This window comes from Mesoplodon mirus (genome assembly GCF_964341445.2).
Source record: "Mesoplodon mirus genome assembly, chromosome: 6".
Classification (NCBI taxonomy): Eukaryota; Metazoa; Chordata; class Mammalia; order Artiodactyla; family Ziphiidae; genus Mesoplodon; species Mesoplodon mirus.
The window spans coordinates 92,016,901-92,039,419 of NC_138982.1; the positions used below are offsets into that span (position 1 = coordinate 92,016,901).

The 22,519-nt window shown below is 43.4% G+C and overlaps 1 protein-coding gene across 1 annotated transcript in view; it reads left to right on the plus strand.

The window, feature by feature from the left end:
• The window catches only part of MYH15 (myosin heavy chain 15), a gene marked incomplete at both ends in the record, with an annotated part of 184,460 nt that overhangs the window by 133,223 nt on the left and 28,718 nt on the right, over positions 1-22,519 (plus strand). Inside the window, 11 exon segments of the mRNA XM_082624363.1 lie at positions 1,850-1,968; positions 4,369-4,425; positions 4,429-4,565; positions 8,381-8,592; positions 8,595-8,729; positions 10,844-10,917; positions 10,921-10,968; positions 14,016-14,131; positions 20,022-20,214; positions 20,448-20,624; positions 20,627-20,653. Of these exon segments, the coding sequence (XP_082480489.1) occupies positions 1,850-1,968; positions 4,369-4,425; positions 4,429-4,565; positions 8,381-8,592; positions 8,595-8,729; positions 10,844-10,917; positions 10,921-10,968; positions 14,016-14,131; positions 20,022-20,214; positions 20,448-20,624; positions 20,627-20,653 (1,295 nt within the window).

Genomic DNA, 22,519 nt, shown 5'->3' on the forward strand with positions numbered 1-22,519 from the left:
CTGGGGAGCATGATGTGGGGCTTGGACTCCTCACGCCCCAGTGGGGACCTCCACAGTTGTGATATCCCTCCCACTTATTAGTTGCCCTATCGGGGGTGTGGGCTCTGATTAGACCACGTCTCTGCCCTCTTACCCATTCCCCACATGGCCTTTTCTTTATAGCCTTAGTTGTAGAAAATCTGTTCTGCTAGTCTTTAGGTTGTTCTCAGAGATAGTTGTTCTATATGTAGTTGTAGTTTTGGTGTGTCCATGGGAGGAGATGAACTCAGGATCTTCTAACTCCCCCATCTTGAGCTGAACCTTAAAGGCTTTTCTTATGAGATAAGTGGTGATGTTAACAAATATGATTTTTTTAATATTCTGTGATGAAATGTGTTAACGTTTGGAAAATCTGCATAATTCAGTAAATGTATACTTTTCAAATCAACACTGCTTGATGTTGCAAAATCATATGTAGGTAAAAGATCCATTCAAAGTTTAAGACAGATGCATGAATTTTAATGTAACAATAAAAAATTCATTTATATGGATTATACCATTAACCCTTAAGAAACTTCTATTTGTTGAGTTTTGGTACAGTATCAAACAATAGTCACAATTATCTGAAAAGACTATGAAAACACATCTCCCTTTTCTAACTACTTATCTGTGAGAGGCTGGATTTCTGCATATGCTTCAACCAGAACAGTTGGATTCTTCAATCAGCTGACTTTTATTAAGCCAGAGATTTTTAAAAATATAAAATAAGCTTATTTTTCTCACTAATTTTTTGTTTGTTTTGGAACAGTTTTCCCTCTAAAAATCGTTGCTTCTGTTAACATGTCATTAAAATTTTTATTATGTTAAAATGAGTAAATACATACCTTAAATTTCTCTTTTAATTTCGAATACCCTGTTAATATAAAACTCATATAAACAAAATCTCTGTGGGGTCCTCAAAATTTTTTAAGCATATAAAGTGTTCCTGAGACCAAAAAGTTTGGGAATTGCCGTTTTAACCCAAACACTCTTATAATGTTGAGAGTTTTAAAACTTGTTTGTAGCAAGAGGGGTGGGAATCATAAATATTTGGGGCTTTTATTATTGCACTAATTGCATAATAGAAGTAACTGCCTTTGCTCAGGATTGGCTCTGCTTTAATACCATTTCTAATAACCAAGGCATTTCTCACCTATCATTAATGAAATAAGCTAAGCTGGAAAGTAGACTAGAGTGAAATAAAATTTACCCTTCTCTTGGTCACATTCTGTACCATTTAATGACGATTTCTAATATTTATTTAGCAAGTCAGTCTACAAAGTACATTCACACTCATTTAATTTTCATTAACAATATTTTATCGCCATCCTCAATTTACAAATGAGGCAAAGAAGTTGTAATTATCTAAAAATCATATGGTCAGAAATTTGTAGAGCCACACATAGTAAACAAGGGAGCATGGCACAGAAGAAAGAATGCATTCCTCAGGATTAGGAGCTTAACTTGAATCTACGTCCATTGCATAGCTAGTAACCAGGTTTGTGTCTCAATCACATTTAAGTCAGTTGCCATATTTTCCCTTCTGAAAAATGGGTAACATAATACCTATGTTATCAAGTAGCTATGAGAATTAAACTAGATAATATATATAAAGTACTTGCTCTATGGAAGATTCTCAGTAAATGGTAGCTCACTCTCGAGAGTTCTGGAAAGGATCATTGCCATGGTTTGCTGGTAACTGGACCCTTGACTCTTTATAAATATCAAAAATATGTGGATCATGTTAGTTGCTCTTAAGCCAACAAGTTAAGTGGGAGAGGCAGTAGATAAGAAGACCATGATTGACTTATTTTGTGAAATCTTTTTGTAGGTGAGTTCCTAAAAAGGCTAGAAGAAAAGGAAGCTCTGATAAACCAACTTTCCAGGGAAAAGATTACCTTCACTCTGCAGATTCAAGACCTGAAATGGCAATTGGCAGAAGAGACCAAAGTCATGCAGCTATTATTTGTCACCAGGAGCTTAACTGTATGTTTAAAAAAAAAAATAGTGCTTGCTAGGTCAGCCTGAATATCTTCTCATATAGAGGAAGGGGGGAAAGTGCCCTAGAAGTTATGGAAAAAGATGTGTTGGATCTTATACATGCCAGGAAAGACTCTGATCACTGAAGGAACATCCTCAGTAATTTAGATCACTTCTCTAGTTTGTCAGATTTAGAGCAAACAAAGTATGTGTTTCCATTTTGCATTATTGCTAGAACAGAAAGTCGGCAAAGTTCTTTATGGGTCTTTGATTCTGAATTGCACAAAGAAGTGGAATTAAATAAAAGAGCAGGATAAAATGAATGGGGCTGGATTAGCTCAATATTATTTTCCAATTGTCAATATATTATAAATATTAGTCATTATTAGTCATTTCTTCCCAAGAGAATAAATAATGTTGCTTGCAGGTGACCACAGTGAAAGTGGTTCTTTAATGTTAAAACATAGTGACTAAGATGAGAGATGGATTTTTGAGCCCTGGTATTCAAGTCCGTTCTTAGTTCATATTCAAGGCATCTTTCTTACTAAGACCCCAAAGGACTTCACTTGTATATAATCTCACTGCAACTCTTCAGACTTCAGTTTTTAAATGTTTTATTTTATTCCTTCCACTCTCCTTATTTTCTATATCATATGTACATTTTCAAATTACTGTCATGATTTGTGCATCAGACATCATGCTAGATGCTTCTCTCATGCCAGACGCTTCTCTCATGCCATATAAACCTTCATATATAAGTCCTATGAAACTGGTAGAATTATACTTTTTTACATGAAGTAACCAAGGCTTTGAGAAGACACCTCATCCAAGGTCATACAGCTGGTAGTATACTGTGAAGGAAGTTTAGCAGGTTGTGAAATGACTAGATTTATAGTTTAGAAGATCTCTCTGGCTGACTTCCCAGTGGCTTCCAACTGGCATACAAGGCCCCCTTTCTTGGCTCCAGCCTCCTTTGGTGACCTTACCTTCCACAGCTGCCTCTGTCATTTACTCCCCTCCAGTCACCTTGGCCTCCTTGCTGCCCCTTATACAAGCTGCCATCATTCAGGCCTTAGGACGTTTGTAGCTGCTGTTCCCACTGTTTGAAGGCCCTTCCCCAAGGCCTTTGGGGGATGATGAGAAAGAACCAAACATTCCTCATCATGTCAATCTGTTTTATGTTCTCAGTGCCGTCAGCAATGTTATTTAGTAATTTTTGTACATGTTTGTTTTCTATATCCTCTTACTCCTTTTAGCTCTGTTGGACAAAGGCTTTGTCTCCATCTCTTTTACTTCAGTTAACACTATTGCTTAGAACAGGTGCTCAATAAATATATATTAAATAAGAGGAAAGGTAGCAATTTGAAGCCAAGTTTCCCAGATTCCAAAGCCTGTGTCCTTCTTAGGGTCGCTATGTATTATCGCTCCTCATTCACTGCCCAAAGGTGTCTGCCTGAGGCTGCCATTAACCAAGCCTTGTGCTTTCAGAGCTGCATCTACCTAAGAAGATGCTGTTTCTTAATTTGCATTAAGGACCCATGAGGACTGGCAGCAACCCTGGTTCTTCACACTAGACTAGGTTATCTCTTGGGAATGAGGTTGCTAGGTTAACCAGACCACCCCTTACGTGCCAGCAATAGTCATTAAACTGAGCTCAACTGTCCAGTAAATACAGTAGCCACTACTACACTACAGGTGGCTACCTGAATTTAAATGGACATTAATTAAAATTAAATAAATTTTAAATTCAGTTTTGACTGCATTTGACCTTGTTTTGGGCACAGTTTGAGTGTTTAACAGCCACGTGGCTAGTGTTTACCATATTGGCCGTGTACATATAGAATATTTTCATCACTATGGAAAGTTCTATCGGATAGTACTGCTTTAAAGTTTTAAAGTTTTTAGGGATTTACATGTGAAATAAAAGGTTTTGTTTTCCTTATGAATAGAATGAAAAGGCTAGACAAAACTCATTGGTCCTTCCTAGTCCAAACAAGATCTAACTCTTGTATATTGCTAAATATAAATCTTATTACCTAAATGATGGTGAGTGTTCTTCTTGCTGCCTTTGCATTCTGCACTATTTCTAGAACTCCAGGCCTGTCTATTGTTGAAGCCCACATAGTCAGGCTGGCATTTCCCTAAATAGAACACTCTTCCTTGTTTAACGGCAGCAATTAGATACTCTCTCCTTTCTCTTCTTGTCCCAAATTCTCTCCCTGGTATCATCTTATGAGGTTCAGGTTCAGCTTGCACTTGTGACAGGTGGTTATTAACCTTATCTAAAAAAGATGATGTCACCTCCAAGCCTTTCATCATTTGTTAATGGCCGTGGTGCCTTTTTTGTAACATGTGTTGTGTCCCCTACAGTCACAGAGCGCCCTGGCCCAGGCCCTGAAGTCGGCCAAGCGTGACTGTGACCTTCTATGAGAGCAGTACCAGGAAGAGCAAGAGGCCAAGGCTGAGCTGCTCCGGGCCCTGTTCAAAGACAATGCTGAAATGGTGAAGTGGAGAACCAAGTATGAAGACGACACCATCCGGAGCACTGAGAACCTGGAGGATGCCAAGTGAGTGGGGCAGGGCTGCACAGAGGACTCTGAGAACAGTGACTTTGTCTTCGAGGCCACCTGTGTACACTAGGCTAATCCTCACCAAGTGTGTGAACTAGCCCAAGACCGAAGCTGAAACAGCCACCACTGGCAAGAAGCACATGCTCTAGAGGGGTTCAGAAATGAAAATTATAATACAGAGTGACAAAGACTAGAGAGAGGTCCTGGGGGAAAGAAAGAGGTTCTTTCTAGGGGTACAAGGGCAGTCTTCATAGATGTGACTTTGAACTAGGGTTTGAAAGTAGGCTAGCACGAAAATCCTGTGTTTCATTTGGAACACCAAAATAATGGAGTCCATGTGTGTACATGTCTCCGTACATTAAAGTCATCATGTCTCTGGTCTACAACTTGTACACTACAAAGTGGTCTGTGAAGCTGGACAGGGGCAGCTGGAAACGTATTAGGATTTGTCATCCTGCCTATGGGACAAAGGTTTCTTTGAAAAGAAAGCACTTTTGGGCCACCTCTAAGGTTAGGATATCGGTTTTATAGCCAACACTACATAAAGGCTTTAGAAGTTCTTCTCAGGAACTACAGAAGTTTGGGGCCCACGTGAATCAAGACTTAGTACCAGGATGTAGTTCTCAAGCATTTTGCTCAGAGGTCAAAGGACTGTGTGTCTTTGAGAGGAAGTGTCAAACCATCCCCGGCTTATAATCATTAAAGGTTGACTCAAAAGAGTGTATCCCTGGCTTGGTAGCTTGGCAGAAATTCAGGGCAGATCAATACATTTCTCTTTAGCATCAACCAAAAATATTATTTTTTCAGTTCTTCACCTAAATCTTTGAAAGGCATTGCTGTGCACGTGCTGAACAGCTGCTGTGTTCTGTCCCTGAAGGGGTACCAAGCAATCTGTCTCTGTAGCCACAGTAACTTAAAAAGGGCTTTGGGATGACAGATACTAAAAATACCTTCAGTAAACGTGTTAAAAACTCTGGACTGCAGAAAAGTGGGGCTTTGAACTGAAATGGCGCCTCATATCCAAAATATGGCATTTGCTTCTAAAGTAAGATTTTTTTTTCCTAATAATTGAAGAATTCCGGTGAAAGTGTCTACCAGTCATTCTGTTTGAAGGTTTCTTAGGGAGGGACAGAAAAGAGGGAAAGTATATAGGTTACTTATGACCACATGGATTTGTTGGAACTAACAAATTGTGGTCCTGTATTACATGACAACTAAAGAGAAATGATGGGCAAATGAGATAATATCCAAAGACTTTTTTTTTTTTTGCGTTAAACTTAGTTGAACATCAAATAAATAAAGCATTGTCTGTATTATGATTTCCCACTAAAACCCCTAAGGGACGTGGAACTGCAAAACTAGGATTCCATTTTTTTTAATTGGAAAGTTGAGGATCTGTCTACTTAGCTTTCCAGGCTGGGGTTCACATGATGAGTTAGTTTAGTGGAATCAAGCTCCCCTGAGACCCCATTTACTGCTTCTGAGTTCCCCAAGGATAGGGATCTGATTTCTTCATCTCCCACACCTTCCTGCATATTCTAGGAAACTACATAGGTGCTTATGGTTGGCAAGTTGAGCAGCAAAATTGTAGCTGGTAGTAAATGTAGAGCAACATTATCAGTCAAATGAAGGTGATCAATTGTCCAGTTTGCCCTGGACTTGCCCAGTTTGAGCACTGATAGCCCCGTGTCCTGGTACAACCCCTCAGTCCCCCAGCAGTTGGTCACCCAAAGTAAAATTCCAATTTTCTGGTTCCAATTGAGCATTTCTAAAGTAGTTAAAATATGTGTAATTATTTTACAAGACTCCCGTTTTAGGTGGGATAAAGCATCAGAATCTCTTTTTTTTCTCCCTTATTGAGATATAATTGAAATATACCATTGTGTAGGGTGTACAAGTAAGGTGTAAAATGTGATAATTTGTTATATGCACATGTTGAGAAATCTTTACTACAGCATGATTCGTTAACACTTCCTTTACCCCACTAAATTACCATTTTATTGTTGTTGTTATGGTGAGGACACTAAAGCTCTATTCTCATAGCAACTCTCACATATACGATACAGTATTATTTTTTTTTATAAATTTATTTATTTTATTTATTTTTGACTGCACTGGGTCTTCGTTGCTGCGCACGGGCTTTCTCTAGTTGTGGCGAGCGGGGGCTACTCTTCATTGTGGTGCGCGGGCTTCTCATTGCAGTGGCTTCTCTTGTTGCAGAGAACGGGCTCAGCAGTTGGGGCTCATGGGCTCCAGAGCGCAGACTCAGTAGTTGTGGCGCACGGGCTTAGTTGCTCTGCGGCATGTGGGATCTTCCTGGACCAGGGCTCGAACCTGTGTGCCCTGCATTGGCAGGCAGATTGTTTAACCACTGCGCCACCAGGGAAGCCCACAATACAGTATGATTAACGATAGTCACCATGTGGTACAGCAGAATCTCTTCTTACCAGTTAAGGAAAATGAAGCAAAGATGTGAAGTGACTATGGTTAGAAAGCCAGTGAGCAAGGAGTGTTGTTGGAGCCCAGGTCTTTCTTAGACACTGAGCACAGACTGGTTTTTGCAGGATTCCACCCAAAGGGGGCTTTATGAGCACACTGCCCTGTTGGGCTGCTGTGTGGAACATGTTAATTCCTGAGGATCTTTTTCTGTTTAATAACTGTAGATTGGCAAAAGCTTTGGTACATACAGTACCTTTCATCCAAGAGGTGTGATGAATGAGTAAGAATGGGACTGCCAGTGTCCCTGCAGGAGATGGGAGCAAGAGAACACTTTGCATCCATAAGGAAGCATATGAGCATTGTAAGGACGGTAGAGGAAGCATTTTAATAAGCCACTGCATCTCAGAGGATTCTGGAGGGAGGACAGACAGGGGCTAAAGTACCCCCGACAGCAGTAGGACCTGATAAGCGAGCATAACGCTGGGATGGATGTGGGTATATAAATTTGGGAAGAGGAGCTGAGATGGAGAAGAAATTCAGAGCAAAGATAATCGGGCATGTTTAGGAGTCCCATGATGAGAGGGGGAGACTGAGCAGGAGAGAGCCAAAGAATGCTCCTTGGAAGCAATAAAGCCAAGGAGCTCTTTAGAGACTAGACGTGCCCCAAGACTTTTAACGGTTGCTTACTGTTGGGTGTTCAGTACCATCTTCCTCTTTCTCCCATTTCTTATGAAGTCTTCGATAAAGTCTGTATTGCTTACTTAAGGTTCAGGGGAAGCAGATACTTACAGGGATTCAGAGGTTCTGAGTTTCAAGTCCAGGTTGGCAAAGGGTGGAGGGGAAATAAAGGACATGTGGACACAGTAGCCAGAGTGTCGTGGTCAGCAGACATCTGGATTCCACAGGCACAAGGAGGTCATTGTCAGACACAGGCTGCTTCCCCTTCAGACTATGAAGCCACCCTCAAGGCCCCCCCTATTTGTACCCGAGTGCTGTATTTAATAAGGACACACTGCACGAGCTCTCTGAGGGTTGTGGCTTCACTCGCCCTTTGGGGGTAGGAGTTTTTAAATTTATTTTTGCTGTGTTGGGTCTTCATTTCTGTGTGAGGGCTTTCTCTAGTTGTGGCAAGCAGGGGCCACTCTACATCGCGGTTCGCGGGCCTCTCACTATCTCGGCCTCTCTTGTTGCGGAAAACAGGCTCCAGAAGCGCAGGCTCAGTAGTTGTGGCTCACGGGCCTAGTTGCTCCGTGGCATGTGGGATGCTCCCAGACCAGGGCTCGAACCCGTGTCCCCTGCATTAGCAGGCAGATTCTCAACCACTGCGCCACCAGGGAAGCCCCTCACTCGCCCTTTGGGCCTCCCCTTCTCAGGAAGAAGCTGGCAATTCGGTCGCAGGAGGCTGCCGAAGCCATGGGGGTGGCCCATGCCAGAAGGGCCTCCCTGGAGAGGGCCAGGCTCCGACCGCAGCTCGAGCTCGGGGACACCCTGTCACATCGTGGGAAGGCGCGCCGCGCGGCCACTGCGCTGGACCGGCTGCAGCAGCACTTCGACCAGTGCCTGGACGGCTGGAGGCGGGAGCACGAGTAGCCTCAGACGATGCCAGGCGCCCCGCAGAGGAGGCCCGGGCCCTCAGCGCCCAGCTCCTCGAGCTCAGGCACACCTACGAGGAGAGTGCCGCGAGCCAGCAGACCCTCCGGAGGGAGAACAAGAACCTGAAGGGTACGTTGCCCTGGGAACCGGAGCAGGGGCCCCGGGAGGGCCCTGCGCCAAGGGCAAGGCTGCCTCGATGCGCAGAAGCCTCAGCATCGTCCCGGCCTCGCTCGGGTCTTAACTTTTCCGTTTTGAATACTAACTTTGGATTCTGGGTTTTTTTTTAAACTCCAGATACTATTTTCATTAAAGGAGTTCTAAACATAAGAGTAGTTTCCTAACTTTAGCCCCAGTTCCTGTCGTAAAGGAAGCCTATTAAGAATTTCTTTATATCCATAACCTGCATCATATGCATGCAGGTATTTTTTACTTAAATTACACATTATTGTATACCTTTTATTTTTTCCATTTATTAACTTATTTTCTAATTTAACAAATATTTCTATAGCCCATACTATGTGCCAGGCACTGTTCTATATATAACTATTCATTGTTTAAGTCTCAGAACAGCCTTATGTGTTAGTGTATCTGTAAAATGCAGATTAGATTGAGTCATTTAAGGTTAAGAACTTGGCCGAATTTGCATTTGATAAGTAGCAGATCTGCGGTTTGAGCCCAGCCAGCTTGATTCCGGCATATACACACTTAAGTATGGTCTCTGCCACCTCCCATGTGCCTGTAGCTGGAGCCCTACCAAGTGACTGTTATTAGCAACAGAGTGTTTTACGATAAGGCTGACTAACACGTTTAACTAGACCTTATTAATTTTAGATAAAAATTTTCACAATTATAAATAATCCTATATTGTACCTCCGTGTACAATGGGGACGTGTGCAAATATTTCAGTAGGGTAGATTCCTAGAAATGAAATTGCTGGATTAAAGGAGTGTATTTTCAAATTCTGAGATATTGCCCAGCAGCCCTTCAAAGAGGCTGCCAAGTTATACCAGCACCAACAGTGATGTGCATTACGGCCCTGAGATGCCCTGGAAGTAAGTTCACTGCTATTGGAGGCATAAATGAAACTTGCTTTCTCTGTTGACCTACCTAGTCCATGAGCAGGTCACTGACTGGGCCTGTGACAGGTGCTGGAACAGTTAGAAAACTTTCACGGCATCTGAACCACCTGGAGGGCTTGTTAAAACACGGTTGGCTGGGTCCCACCGTCAAGAGTTTCTGATCCAGTAAGTCTAGGAGGGGGTCTAAGAGTTTGTATTTCTAACAAGCCCCCAAGCGAAGCTGGTGCTGTTCGTGTGGGGAGCACACTTGCTCTGGGCTGGAGCCTGGGAAGAAGTCTTTTTTAAAAGCTCTCCGAGTGATTCTAAGGTATGGTCAGAGGAGAGAACCACTGCCTTGAGTTTTCTCCTGGGAGCCCCTCTTCTGGAGAGGCTTTATCAGAGAAGGACTTATTATTCACATGAGAATTGCCATCTCGTGGGTTTCTTTTTGTAACTAAAAAATTCTTGTCACAGCCTATCCTAGCCGGGGATCTCAGAGCCAGAGGAGCGGTCAAGCTCTTGAATTCCTTGCACTGCCTCTGGAGTGTGGGTAATTCCCAGAGCACTTGGCCCTGCTCCACACCTCTTAGGTTGCAGAGACTTCTTTCATGAACAGGCGGAACTGACAGTAACAGTGTCAGGTGCTGGAGGTTTTGTCACTTCTGGCTGCCCTGCTCTTTCAGAGACTTGTGTTCATCAGAGGGTTCATGCATTGGCTTCTGGCAGACAACGACCCAGCTTATGCTGTTAGTTCCCATTCTGGTGTTGAGCAACAGCTGACACAGTGGCCACCACCAGTGTTGATAACTAAGCTCTTCCACTGGAATAGTGATTCCAGGTCTGGGTCCTAGAGCCCCACCAGGCAATATCTGGCATGGCTCTGACAAGCAGGACTGCCATGTACAGTCACACAGGTTGTTCAATGCACAATACTCTAAGAAACACCATTCTCACCAGCTGTTGTAGGCAACTTTGTGGCAGATGCCAAAAGAATACTTTGAAGAGGGGATTCTTTTTTCTAATTCAAACAAACATCCCATACGTGCCAGCGGTGGCCTTGCCATCAAGTTACCAAGGATGGCATGAGCAGGGTCCCAGTGGGCCTCTGGGAACAGTCTCTTGTGGCTGATATCATGGATCTGAGACTGGTTCTTTTCACTGACTTTGTTTTTCATCCCTCTCCAGAAGAGACTTCTAATCTGAAAAATCAGATGAAAGAAGGAAAGAAGAACTTAAGTGAAATGGAAAAGGTCAAGAAGTAGATTGAACAAGAAAAGACTGAAGTCCAAACGGCATCAGAAGAGGCCGAGGTATTACCTCCAGGGAGCAAAGCAGGCTTCTATCACTGTGACAGTGCAGAAGACCTGCATTCTAGTCACAACAACAGCAAGAACACACTTATAACCCTTGACCCTTATTCAGGGGTTAACTGCATGCTAGACACTATGCCTGGATCTTTGCATGCACTATTGTATGTAATCACCCTAGCAAACTATTGTCCTCATTGTACAAATGAGGAAATCGAGGCTAGGGGAACAGGATAAACAATCGTGGGTGCAAATCTCTTGATTATAAAGAAAACAAGAACCATGTCTATCTTGTTCCCTAATTTATCCCCAGTACCTAGACCCTCACTACTCTAAACGTGGCCTGCGGACTGGTTGCATGGGCATCACCATGGAGCTTGTTAGAAATTCAGACTCTCAGCCCTCTCCCCAGCTCTGTTGGATCAGAATTTGAATTTTAACAAGATCCCTGGGTGGTTCACATTTACCCTAACATTTGAGAAGCACTGGACTAGAACATTGCCTGGCATACAGCAGCGGTTCAATAAATATTTGTTGAATGTTGAATAACTAAATATCCTCATACCTGCCCCTCTCTTTAAATAAAATCAGTCGAAACACTGTTTTTTTCCCCAAAAAAACTTTAGGTAGTTTTAAAAATGAATTCAAAGCAATGTTCTCAAACATTTTTTGCTGAAAGCTCATCTTTGTGTGGGTTGTTTGACAGGAGTGTTTTCAGTGTTATGGATTAAAAGTTCAGGAAAAATCTCTGACTTTATCCCTAGGTGTGTGCTAGTGATTGAAAGGACCCCTGAGAAAATCTTTTTGCCAAAGAGGGTGAACTCAGAAGGAAGTTATCCTGTCACGGTCATTAAGTAGTCAACAAGGCCTACAAAGCCTCTTTTCTCACAGCTGAATTTCATTTTCTTGACCTACCCTTTGACTAAGCACCCAGTCACATTAAAAATGCATCCCTCACCCACTCACCCTCAAACAGAGACAATAATTTTTAAAAGGCACAGCAAGTCCATTTCAGGCACAGGCCTTTTGAAGGGTGTGATAATGAAAAAATTAGACCCCAGAGGATTGCTCTGAGTCAAGCAATGTCTGATCAATTTATTTCACCACCACATTTCTGTAAGAAATCTACCAGACAGAAGATGTGTCAAGTGGACCGCTCTTAACCGCTCTTGTCTTTTTATGCAAATTGTTTTCTGAGGCCTCTACATTTTATGTAGAATCCTTTCAGTTGGCAGTGTGGTGTCCCCTAACAAGGCTGGTCCTCGGAAAGTGGGTGAACTTTGTCTCATTCACTTGCTTCTTTTGGTCCCCGTTGGTTCTCTGGCCACCCTGGCTAGGGACTTTCTAAAGCCACCACCTTAACCCAAAGAAGTAACTTTTATGGTAGAAATTTCAAGCAACATGAGAAGCCAGTGAGAGCTGTGATTGGGCGGGGCAACTTTAGTCCTATATAACGTATAGACATCTTTGTACATTAAATTGAGCTGCCTGTTGAAGGTGAGACGACTAAGGCCACAGTGCCCATACCATTCAGTAGCACTAGATGGCATTATATTCTATTCGCATTTTCTCAAGTTTTGTCTTCAGCTGCATCCATAAATACTTCATCAGCTTGGACATGTATTTGTAAAACTGGGTTATTTCTTTTCCTGAGTGAGCCTTTATGAGAAACGTTATCAGATTATTTTTGAAGTCACAAAACTCAAATTATCCCAGGTCACCTTCAAAGATTCACTTTCTCAGTGCATTCAAAAGGGTTAGAGGTGACAGTTTCCCCCTGAAGTAAGGGCATCATTCCCTTGGAGGAAATTGCTATACCAGCATTTGTTTTTTATTTATTTTCTTTTATATTGAAGTTAGTGTTGAGAGAACAACAGCAAGGCTGTAAGCCATATTAAAGTCCCAACATCTTTCTTATTTTTATTTTGAAATTGCTATTCAGTTTTACCTTTTACTTTTTTTTTTTTTCTTTCTTGTGGTATGCGGGCCTCTCACTGTCGTGGCATCTCCCGTTGCGGAGCACAGGCTCCGGGCGCGCAGGCCCAGCGGCCACGGCCCACGGGCCCAGCCACTCCGCGGTATGTGGGATCCTCCCGGCCCGGGGCACGAACCCTCGTCCCCTGCATCGGCAGGAGGACTCCCAACCACTGCGCCACCAGGGAAGTCCTACCTTTTACTTTTGATGGTATGTGCTAAGCACTCCTCAGAAGAGGCTAGAAAAATTGTGTTTGCCCTCAGGACTGTCTGCCAATGGTTAACTGACCAATAGATGGTGGTCACCCCTTGTGCCCTTTATAAACATCCTCCTCAGTATCCTCCAAGTGTTCTGTTTGTTTCTTCTACATGAATTTTATCTTTGGAACAGGCTTTAAAGATTTAATCAAACCTACACTTTCAAACTTGAAACACCTTTATAACATCCCTGGCAGTATTTGCCTTGCCTATATTTAAATACTCAAAGGGGCAGGAGATCTCCCTGCCTGTCAAAGCAATCCATTTGAAGTAATAGTAGTAATTATGGTGATAATGGCTCACACCAAGCGTTATGTGTCAGGTACATCATAAATTCCTTTATTTGAGCGCTGTCCTGTTTCTTGCTCTCTGAATGCTTTCAACTTTTTTTCTATCCCCCTGTGATGTCCAGAAATAAATAAAAGCTTCCAGGTAGGAGTTATCACCTTCCTTGTTTTAGTTTTGATGCTTTTATTGATTCATCCCAAAGATGGAAACATTAGAAAAAGTCAAGGGTAATAAATTTAAAAATTGAAATATAGTCACAGACAAGATTGAAAACGTCTATTTTAAAAATGCGTTAGATTCCAGTTCTTGAGCTACAGCTGAAAGCCCTCAGAACATCAGATCTATAGGTGATGTGACAAACAAAAGTAATCACTTGTCTCTCATCCTGTTCCAATCTTCAGGGACGTGATTTGAACTTAGATTATTCCTAGCAATTCTACAGAGAGCTCCATTAATGATATACGTTTAGAGAAAAAAATACTTTGTCCAAAAGTGGGCTGAATTTAGTGCTTTTTATTTATATATTTCAGGGAGCGCTGGAACGCAACGAAAGCAAGATTCTTCGTCTGCAGCTTGAACTCTCAGAAACTAAAGCGGAAATTGAAAGAAAGCTTTCAGAGAAAGATGAAGAAATAGAAAAATGTAGGTATTTACAATTATTTTGATGAGCAACAGTTGCATATTTTAGAATCCTTAACTGAACAGAACCTGCTGTGTTTGTCTGCTTTTATGACCCTTGTTGGACTATTACCAAAGAAACAGCCTGTCTAACCCAACACTAGAGTCTTTCTAGCAAGCTCAGCACTGTTAATATAAAGGAATGCCTCTACATGATTACTATCAGTTTTTTATGATTTTCTTATAAAATTCTTTTTTTTTTTTTTTTTTTTTGTGTGTGGTACGTGGGCCTCTCACTGTTGTGGCCTCTCCCGTTGCGGAGCACAGGCTCCGGACGCACAGGCTCAGCAGCCATGGCTCATGGGCCCAACCGCTCCGTGGCATGTGGGATCTTTCCGGACCGGGACAGGAACCCGTGTCCCCTGCATCAGCAGGCAGACTCTCAACCATTGTGCCACCAGGGAAGCCCTCATAAAATTCTTTTCGAGCAGCTTCTACTTGCATACAAGACTCAAGATAACGCACCAAAAAAGAATAAGTATGTGGACAAGGACTGTGTATACTGTCTGGGTTTCCCTACAACAAGCTGCTTTCTTGAGCGTTCAAGACATTGACTGGTAATGCTAAACAGTGGAGGAAAAGAACTGAAAAATGTGATGCTGGGCATTAAAATTAATGTCAGATCAGAGTGAAGTTTCCACCTCCTCGCTGCCTGTACCTGTAGCCATTTGTTTGGAGAGGGGCCGAAGCCAAGAGCTAAGCTGCTTATGAATCCCTGTTGAAGCAGCTGAGTCTTAATAGTCAGGAAACTGAATTAAACAGGAATCCTGGGTTGCAGGATCTCTTCTTAGCTTCATCATAACAAGCTGATGATTTTAGAAATTTTGCTTCTTAGCTTCTCAGTGAAGTGAGGGGATGAAAGCAGCCCCATCCATGTCACAGAAGGTGGTGAGGAAGATCAGTGAGCTGATGTTGGCAAAGCGCTTCACACTCTAGATCAAAGGCACAATTATAAACACATGGAATTAACTATGATTGTATTATCCATTTGATCTGTTCCCTTAAGTCAATGCCATGTGTCAGCATGGAAAAGCATTTTTGAGTCGGAGGTTCAACTGGCAATTTGCTTTTAACGTGTTTGTTAAACAGTTAAAAGAAAAAGTTACCATGTTCAATTGAACTAGCCTCTTACCCATAGCCCATCTTCAGACAAAACTCCCATGGGGGCCATTTTTTTAATGAGGATGTCAAGCCAAATTTGGTCATCTGTGTGCTTTTTAAGTTATCTTTGCTCTCACTCACTGGCACTTTCCTCTGTAGGACTGACTGTAGGGGTGAATTCTGGTCTACTTAAGAGGCTCTGAGTCCGTGTGTAAAAGAATTTTTTTTTTTTTTTGATGGAGGGCAAAAACATTGGGCCTTGATATTTGCCCTACTTCCTTCCATGAGGAACAAAAATGAATGTCTCCTTGCGCAGTTAAAAAAAAACAAAAAAAACCCCTCGTTTCAGGTAACGTCAAACCTGTGCCTATTAATAAACCCAGCTAAGTAAAACTGAACCCTGAGAGTCTGCATCTTGTCAGATACATCTGAATGTTGCAGAGCTGTTCACCAATTATAATAATTTTAGTGCAAAGGAAGCTGGAGATCCAAACAGCTAGGGCTGGGAGAAGAAAGAACTTAAGACGAGGCAGGAGCTGCGAAGGGGCTGAAAAAAGAAGGGCGGGCGGAAGGGAGGAATAAGCTATTCATGAGTTCTAGTTAATGATTCATAATAACTGTAATAGGTACATCCAGAAAGGAAAGAGGAGCATGTCTTAACAAAATATCACAAATACCATGCAGACCCTTTCGGTGTGAGTGCCCTGTGCCAGTGGAGATTGGATCAGAATGCCTCGGTCAAATCCAAGGGTTTAATCTGACTTCAGGGCTAGGAGAGGATGAGATCTCGAGGAAACTGAAGAGAATGCCAGGGGGAAATACTAGCAAAGCAGACGATTTTGAGCAATCAAGGGGAAACCATGTAAAATCCAGAACTCAAGGGAAATATTGCCTGAGGGAAAGATGAGGTTCAAGGTCCTCTTTCACAGAATCCTTGGGAAGCTCCATAGAAACTGAAGGAGGCCTGTGAAGCAGGACCCGAGAAGCTGAAGGGACCAGGAGGACAGGAGAGAGACTCAGAGGCAAAGGCACAACCTTGGTAGAGCTGCAAACTGGGTAACTCATTCACTCATTCTCTGCCACCCAGCCCGCTGCTCTTCCATTTGGTGAGGACTGATCCTGTATGAGCCGGGCTGGAAGCCTGTTGGTGGTGAAAGAATGAGCAGCTGGTACACGAGTTGTATGTTTCACTTGCTCAACAGATATTTGAGCGCTTCATGTTGGCAAGATGCTGTGCCTGCTCTTCTAGACGGAGCTTCCCAAACTTTTATGGAGTGTTAGGGCTTTTTTGTTTCCCTAATAATGTTATAATGAGCAGAGCTGGAGGTAGGCAGGTGACAGTGCAGTCACTGCTGGAAGGAGGGGAGGAGCTTTGATGGCCGGCTTTGATCCTTGCCCTCGTCCACACAAGAAAGGAAGAGTGACATCATGGCTCCTTGAAGGTCGGTTGGCGGCCATGACTGCTGTCTAAGTCAGGCCCTGCTGCAAGGCCCCAGAGTGGGTTGAGAACAAGTTGGTCAGTTGCGTCCTGAATCTTCTGGGGCCACTGACTATATACATCCCCCTCCCAACTCAGGGTATTCAAGGTAAAGCTGAAATGTGTGGCAGTCTTCTCAGTGACCCAGAGCCAGGGTGCCCCTGGCCTGCATTCTGTTCTCCCTGGACACACCCAGCGAGGTGCTGTGGAAGGAGCTTTTGGGAATGAGGTATCGAAATGCCTTACTCTATCGAAATGTGCTTGTTTGCTTTGGTTTGATCATCTATGGAAGGGTTAGATGTATGGGGTCACATGGTAGATATTTTTGGCTTTGCAGGACATAGAGTCTCTGTTGTAGCTACTCAACTCTGCATTTGTAGCTTGAAAGCAGCCATAGACCATAAGAAATTAAATGGTCATGGCTGGGCCCGTAGCCCATAGTTTGCCCACCCCCAGCCTATGGCCTCAGGTACCTGGTAACATTCTGTCATCTTTTCCTTCCATATTGTTCACTCCTCTGAACTCAGTAATAGTGAACTTTGCCACATGGTCTCAATTTACATGTACTGTCCAACTTAATTTCTTTTATTGTCTGAGTCTCTGCCAGAAGAATATGTTTAAATCTCTTCTCATTTCTAAGTAAAATATGTTAGTGCGACTTCAAGAAGTAGCAGCTCAAACTCAGACATGGCATTTAGTTAGCAAAATATCTTGTTAATCACTTTAAAGCTGAATCATATGTATTAGAATTAAGGAAAATCTTTCATTTCCCTGATATAGACGAGCAACATGGCAAGAGAAAAATATTACTGATTGAATTGACTGTCAATTTAAATCCTTAACTTTTTCAAGTTTTAAAAAAGAATGGTTTTGTTCTTGTTTGCATTTGGTTTCTTTCCTCAAATTGTGTTTCACATTTCAGAAAAAAAGAGGAAAGAAAGAAAAGGAACTTCTTACTATATTGCCCTGGTCCTGACTTCTTCATTTTTCTTAAGAAACGTACTCAAGGAGCTTTCATTTTAAAGATTTCTTGACTCTGCATGGAATGTGCTGATTGTTTAGTGGCCATTCTCTAGGCCTGTGTTATACAGAAGCCTCTTAAACCGTAGCACTTTCTACTTGTCTGTAGGCACTCATGAAGTTTCATAAACAACTGTGGAAAAAGTACAATTTGAAACATTCATTTTTTCTGCCTAAGTAGAATATATCTCTGTACAGAGGATTTTGACACTAGCTTAGAGACGCCTTAGTGTTCCTGCATAAGGAGAGTCAACTGTGGCAAAAATGAGTTTCCTCATGTAAGACTGAGCAGTGTCTTAAAGCTTTCAGTGATGCTGAGTGTGTGTCACTGTAGTACTATGGGCTAGGGCTGCCATAACAAAATAGACTACGTAGCTTAAACAACAGAAATTTCTTTTCCCACATTTCTGAAGGCTGGAGGTCCAAGATCAAGTTGCTGGCAAATCTGAGCCTAAGACCTCTCTCCTTGGCTCGGAGGTGACCAACTTGCTGCGTCCTCACATTTTCTTTTCTCTGTGCACACCCAACCCTGTGTCTCTTTGTGTGTCCATATTTTCTCTTCTTATAAGGACATCAGTCAGATTGGATTAGGGCCTCCCCTAAGGGCCTCATTTAACTTAATCACCTCTTTAAAGGCCCTGTCTCCAAATTTACTCGAATTCTGAAGTACTGGGGGTTAGGGGCTTCAACATATGAATTTGGCTGGGGGGAAGAGAGGAGGGACAAAATTCAGCCATAACAGTCTCTAGTAACTTTACATGCTGGCATTCCTGTAGGATTCTGATCTGGGAGCAGCACAGAAGCCCAGGACCTAAGGATAGGAAGGAGAGGCTGGCCGCAGCATGTGGGAGCCAGGACATGGCGCTGGCAAAGGAGAGGTGCTGACTCTGGAACCAGAAAGAGTTCTTTCCTGTACATTTGCATAACTACTTCTGAAACCTCCGCCCCGTCAGTGGGGTGAGGGTGGTCACAAAAAGTGGCACCTCCCCCTGTCACCCAATGGGAAACTCTGACCACACGCTTCCTCCTCTGTAGGCTGTGTGACTTGCTGCTGGCCTCAGAGATCAGAATACAGGCTCAAAGACAGATCAGTGTGGAACCTAATTCTGACTCAAGATGAATATGTGTCTGCTATTTGTGCTGATGGGCTCTATGAGTATGTCTTGTCTTATCTGCCCAGTACGAGGCCCTGTTTCATAGGGTGAGCTTAACAGGGCCTGTGTTATAACAGTTACACTGTCCTGACTCACAACCACCAAATCTTGATGGCTTAAAACCATCAAAGCTTATTTTTGCTTTGTGTCAGAGTCCAACGTGGGGTAGGATAAAGAGTGGGCCACTATCCCAAGTCACTCAAGAACCCAGGTTCCTTCCATCTTCTGATGCCAGATCATCCATGTGTGGCCACCAAGTTTGCTATAGATGGGGAAGAGAGAGCACAGGATCACACGAGTGAAAGGCTGTATGTGTGAGGCTTGGAAACACTTCTGCCCATAGTCCATTGGTCAGAATTCAGTCACATGGTCCCAGACTTACTGCAAGAGTGCTAGGAAATGATGGCCATGGGTTCCCCACAGTTTTTCATTGTCTCTCTGAACACACATCTATTGTGTAAGCTTCTGTCACTTTGCAAAAATGATTTCAGCATGGACCTTTCATTGTTATAAAGGCATATTGAAGTAATTCAACATCACACAGCAGTTGGTTTTCTCAGCCTATCCTTGGTTGTACTCCCAAACTCCTGGAGAAAGATAACCATGCTATTCTAGGGGAATTTGGTGTCACAGGCTGTTAGAGCAGGATTGCTGGCGATCAGGACTTATTCCAACCTGGGTGGCTCTTTCTTGCCATGTTCAGACATGTTTCACCGTTGAAAGTATTTAAATATTATGCCTGTCTGAAAGTGCATCCTTCCTTCACCCTTAGCCACTCTAGGGAATCTAGACCGTCCTGGAGGGGGTCTTAGATAAGGCGAAGACTGCCCCACAGGAACCTCAAAAAGATCCTGGTGCTTTTCTTGATTTTTCCGGGAAGTTGGTCTGGGAATCTTAGTCTGTTATGGTGCACAAATGCTCACTGACCTAACCCTTCCATCTCCATGGTTTCCAAATGAAGACCCTTCAGACTCATTTTGTTAATTACACAGAATTTTTCTTGAATTTTAATTTTTTCTGATTCCTAAACAGCTGTGTGTACACAGCAGGTAACCTTTCTTAATTTGGGTGCGTGACTTTTCCCCTGAATGTTATTCTAAAATTAGGAGGAAGCAGCGGTGTGCTATTGACTTCCTGCAGTCGAGTCTGGATTCTGAAGCTCGGAGCAGAATTGAGGCCACTGGGCTGAAGAGGAGCATGGAAGGGGGCCTCACTGAGACGGAACTCCAGCTCAGCTGTGTCAACCGGCAGGTGTCAGAGGCAACCAAATCCCTGGGCCAGCTTCAGATCCAGATCAAGGTATTTTCAGTTGTAATGCAGGGGTGAGGCAGGGATGTCTCTGCCTATGGGAGCAAACCAAGCGGCAGGTTGTGTTGAGCAATAAACGTGAGGACAACAAATCTAATCCTTCAGGAGAGCAGGAAGATGCTTAACGTTGAATCGCTGGGGCTTGTTCAGAGCGCGCATGCGTAAGCGCAGGTCCCGCTGAACTGCCAGGGTTCCGCGTCCCTGACGCGTGTTTTCTCTTGCAGGACCTTTGGGCGCAGCTGGAGGACAGCACACGCCTGAACAGTGAGCTGAAACAGCAGTTGGTGGTGGCCGAGCTGCGCAATGCTCTTCTCCAGGCTGAAATCGAGGAGCTGAGGGCCTCGCATGAGCAGACAGAACGCGGGAGCAGGCTGGCGGAGGAAGAGCTCCTGAAAGCCACAGGAGAAAAAGCAATCTTTTCCACGCCCAGGTAGGGCCCGTAAACTCGCTATTAGCCATGTCAGCTGGTGGGAGGCAATGGATCCACACTGGTTGGCCTAGGACGGTACACGGTTGCCACGTGGAGCCTTGCAGGTGGCCGGTGAGGCAGGGAGAGCCTTTGGCAGCAGAGTGGCGGTCTCGCCCTTCATTCATCCCCAAATGCATTGGTTCCCTAGGGCTGCAGCAGCCAAGTTCCCAAACTGGTTACAGAAATGTAATCTCTCACAGCTCTAAAGGCTAGAAGTCTGAAATCAAGGCATTGGCAGGGTCGTGCACCCTCTGAATCTTGCAGGGAGTCCTTCCTTGCATTTTCCCAGCTTCTGGTGGTTTGTTGGCAATCATTGGTGTTCCTTAGCTTATAGATGCGTCACTCCAATTCACCTCCTTCACATGGCATTTTCTCTGTGTCTTAACATCATCTTCCCTCTGTATCTGTCATTGTCCAAATTTCCAAATTTTTATGAGGACATCAGTCATATTAGATTCGGACCCACTCTAATGACCTCATTTTAACTTGACTACCTCTCTAAAGACCCTATTTCCAAGTAAGGTCACATTCCGAGGATTGGGGGTTAGGACTTCAACATATGTTTTTTGGGGGAGGGACACAATTTGACCCCAAACCCTAAGCCCTGCCAGAAGAATGAACTGTCAGGGCACTCATAGCTAGGATGCTGGGGAGAGAGAGAGGAACATTCGCTAGTGTTCCAGAATCATTTGCCTGCTCCTCCTGTTCCTGCTAAGCCATGCATTCCCTGAGCATCCCAGGATTCGAAAAAAAATGCTCCTGCCTCAGAGCCAGGAGATTTCAAACAATTCTGAGTGGCTGCTGACAGATATGATGAACTGTCAGGACTCTGGCTTCTCATGGAAGGTTATGTAAGTGACACAAACCAAGAATTCTTAAATCGTTGCCATTCTCATGGAATCAGGAGAAGCCATAGTGGCTAGGACAAAAGCTCGATAAACATTTTTAGGGCACCCACCATAAGCAGAACAGGTATGCATGGTATAGACAGATGCAAAATATCTCCATCGCCCTAAAAAGTGGAGATCTAAGTTAACAAACTACAGTGCACTGCTGGGATTGTAGTGATAAAGCAAGCACACCCCTACAGAAAGCCTTCCCTGACGATCCTAGACTTAGGTAGATGCACAGTATGCTTAATCTGAGTCATGAAGGACATGGAAGAAGTCAGCCAAGTAGAGAGAAAAGTCAAGGGCAGAGGCATGGGGAAAAGAGGGAATTTAGGATGCTAAGGAAAATTGATATACTTACTATAGCATACGGTAGGGGGTAGGAGAGATCAGCAGAGTTGATGCTAAGGGAGAGGCAGGTAGAGCAGGTCACCAGGGATCTTGATTTTGAGACTGATGGAGTTTGAATTCTATCATGCAGCTCATGGGGGTCTGCTGAGGAATTGTGAGTAACTGGGAGGGAAGTTATTAGATTTGCATTTTAGGAAGTTTACTCTGGTGATTTTTGTGAAGGATGGATTAATGCAACTAGGGACAGATGTGCCATGCTCTAGGATATTTAGAAACATCTGTGGGATCATTTTGGTTGCCATAGAGACTGGGAAGTACCACTGACATTTAGTGGGCAAGGTCCAAAGATACTAATGCTCCTGCAAGATACAGGATAATTCAACATCCCAAAGAATTGCCCCTCCTAGAATGCCAACTGTGACCCCACTGAGAAACACTGGATAAAAGGAAGTATTAACATAAACCAAAGATGTACCTGCTGGAAGGCACTGCATTTAGTTTGTGCCTACAGTTTGTGCCCATGTGCATGACACAATCCTATTAGGATACCATGTGGTATAAAACAAATAGGCTATACGTTATGCAT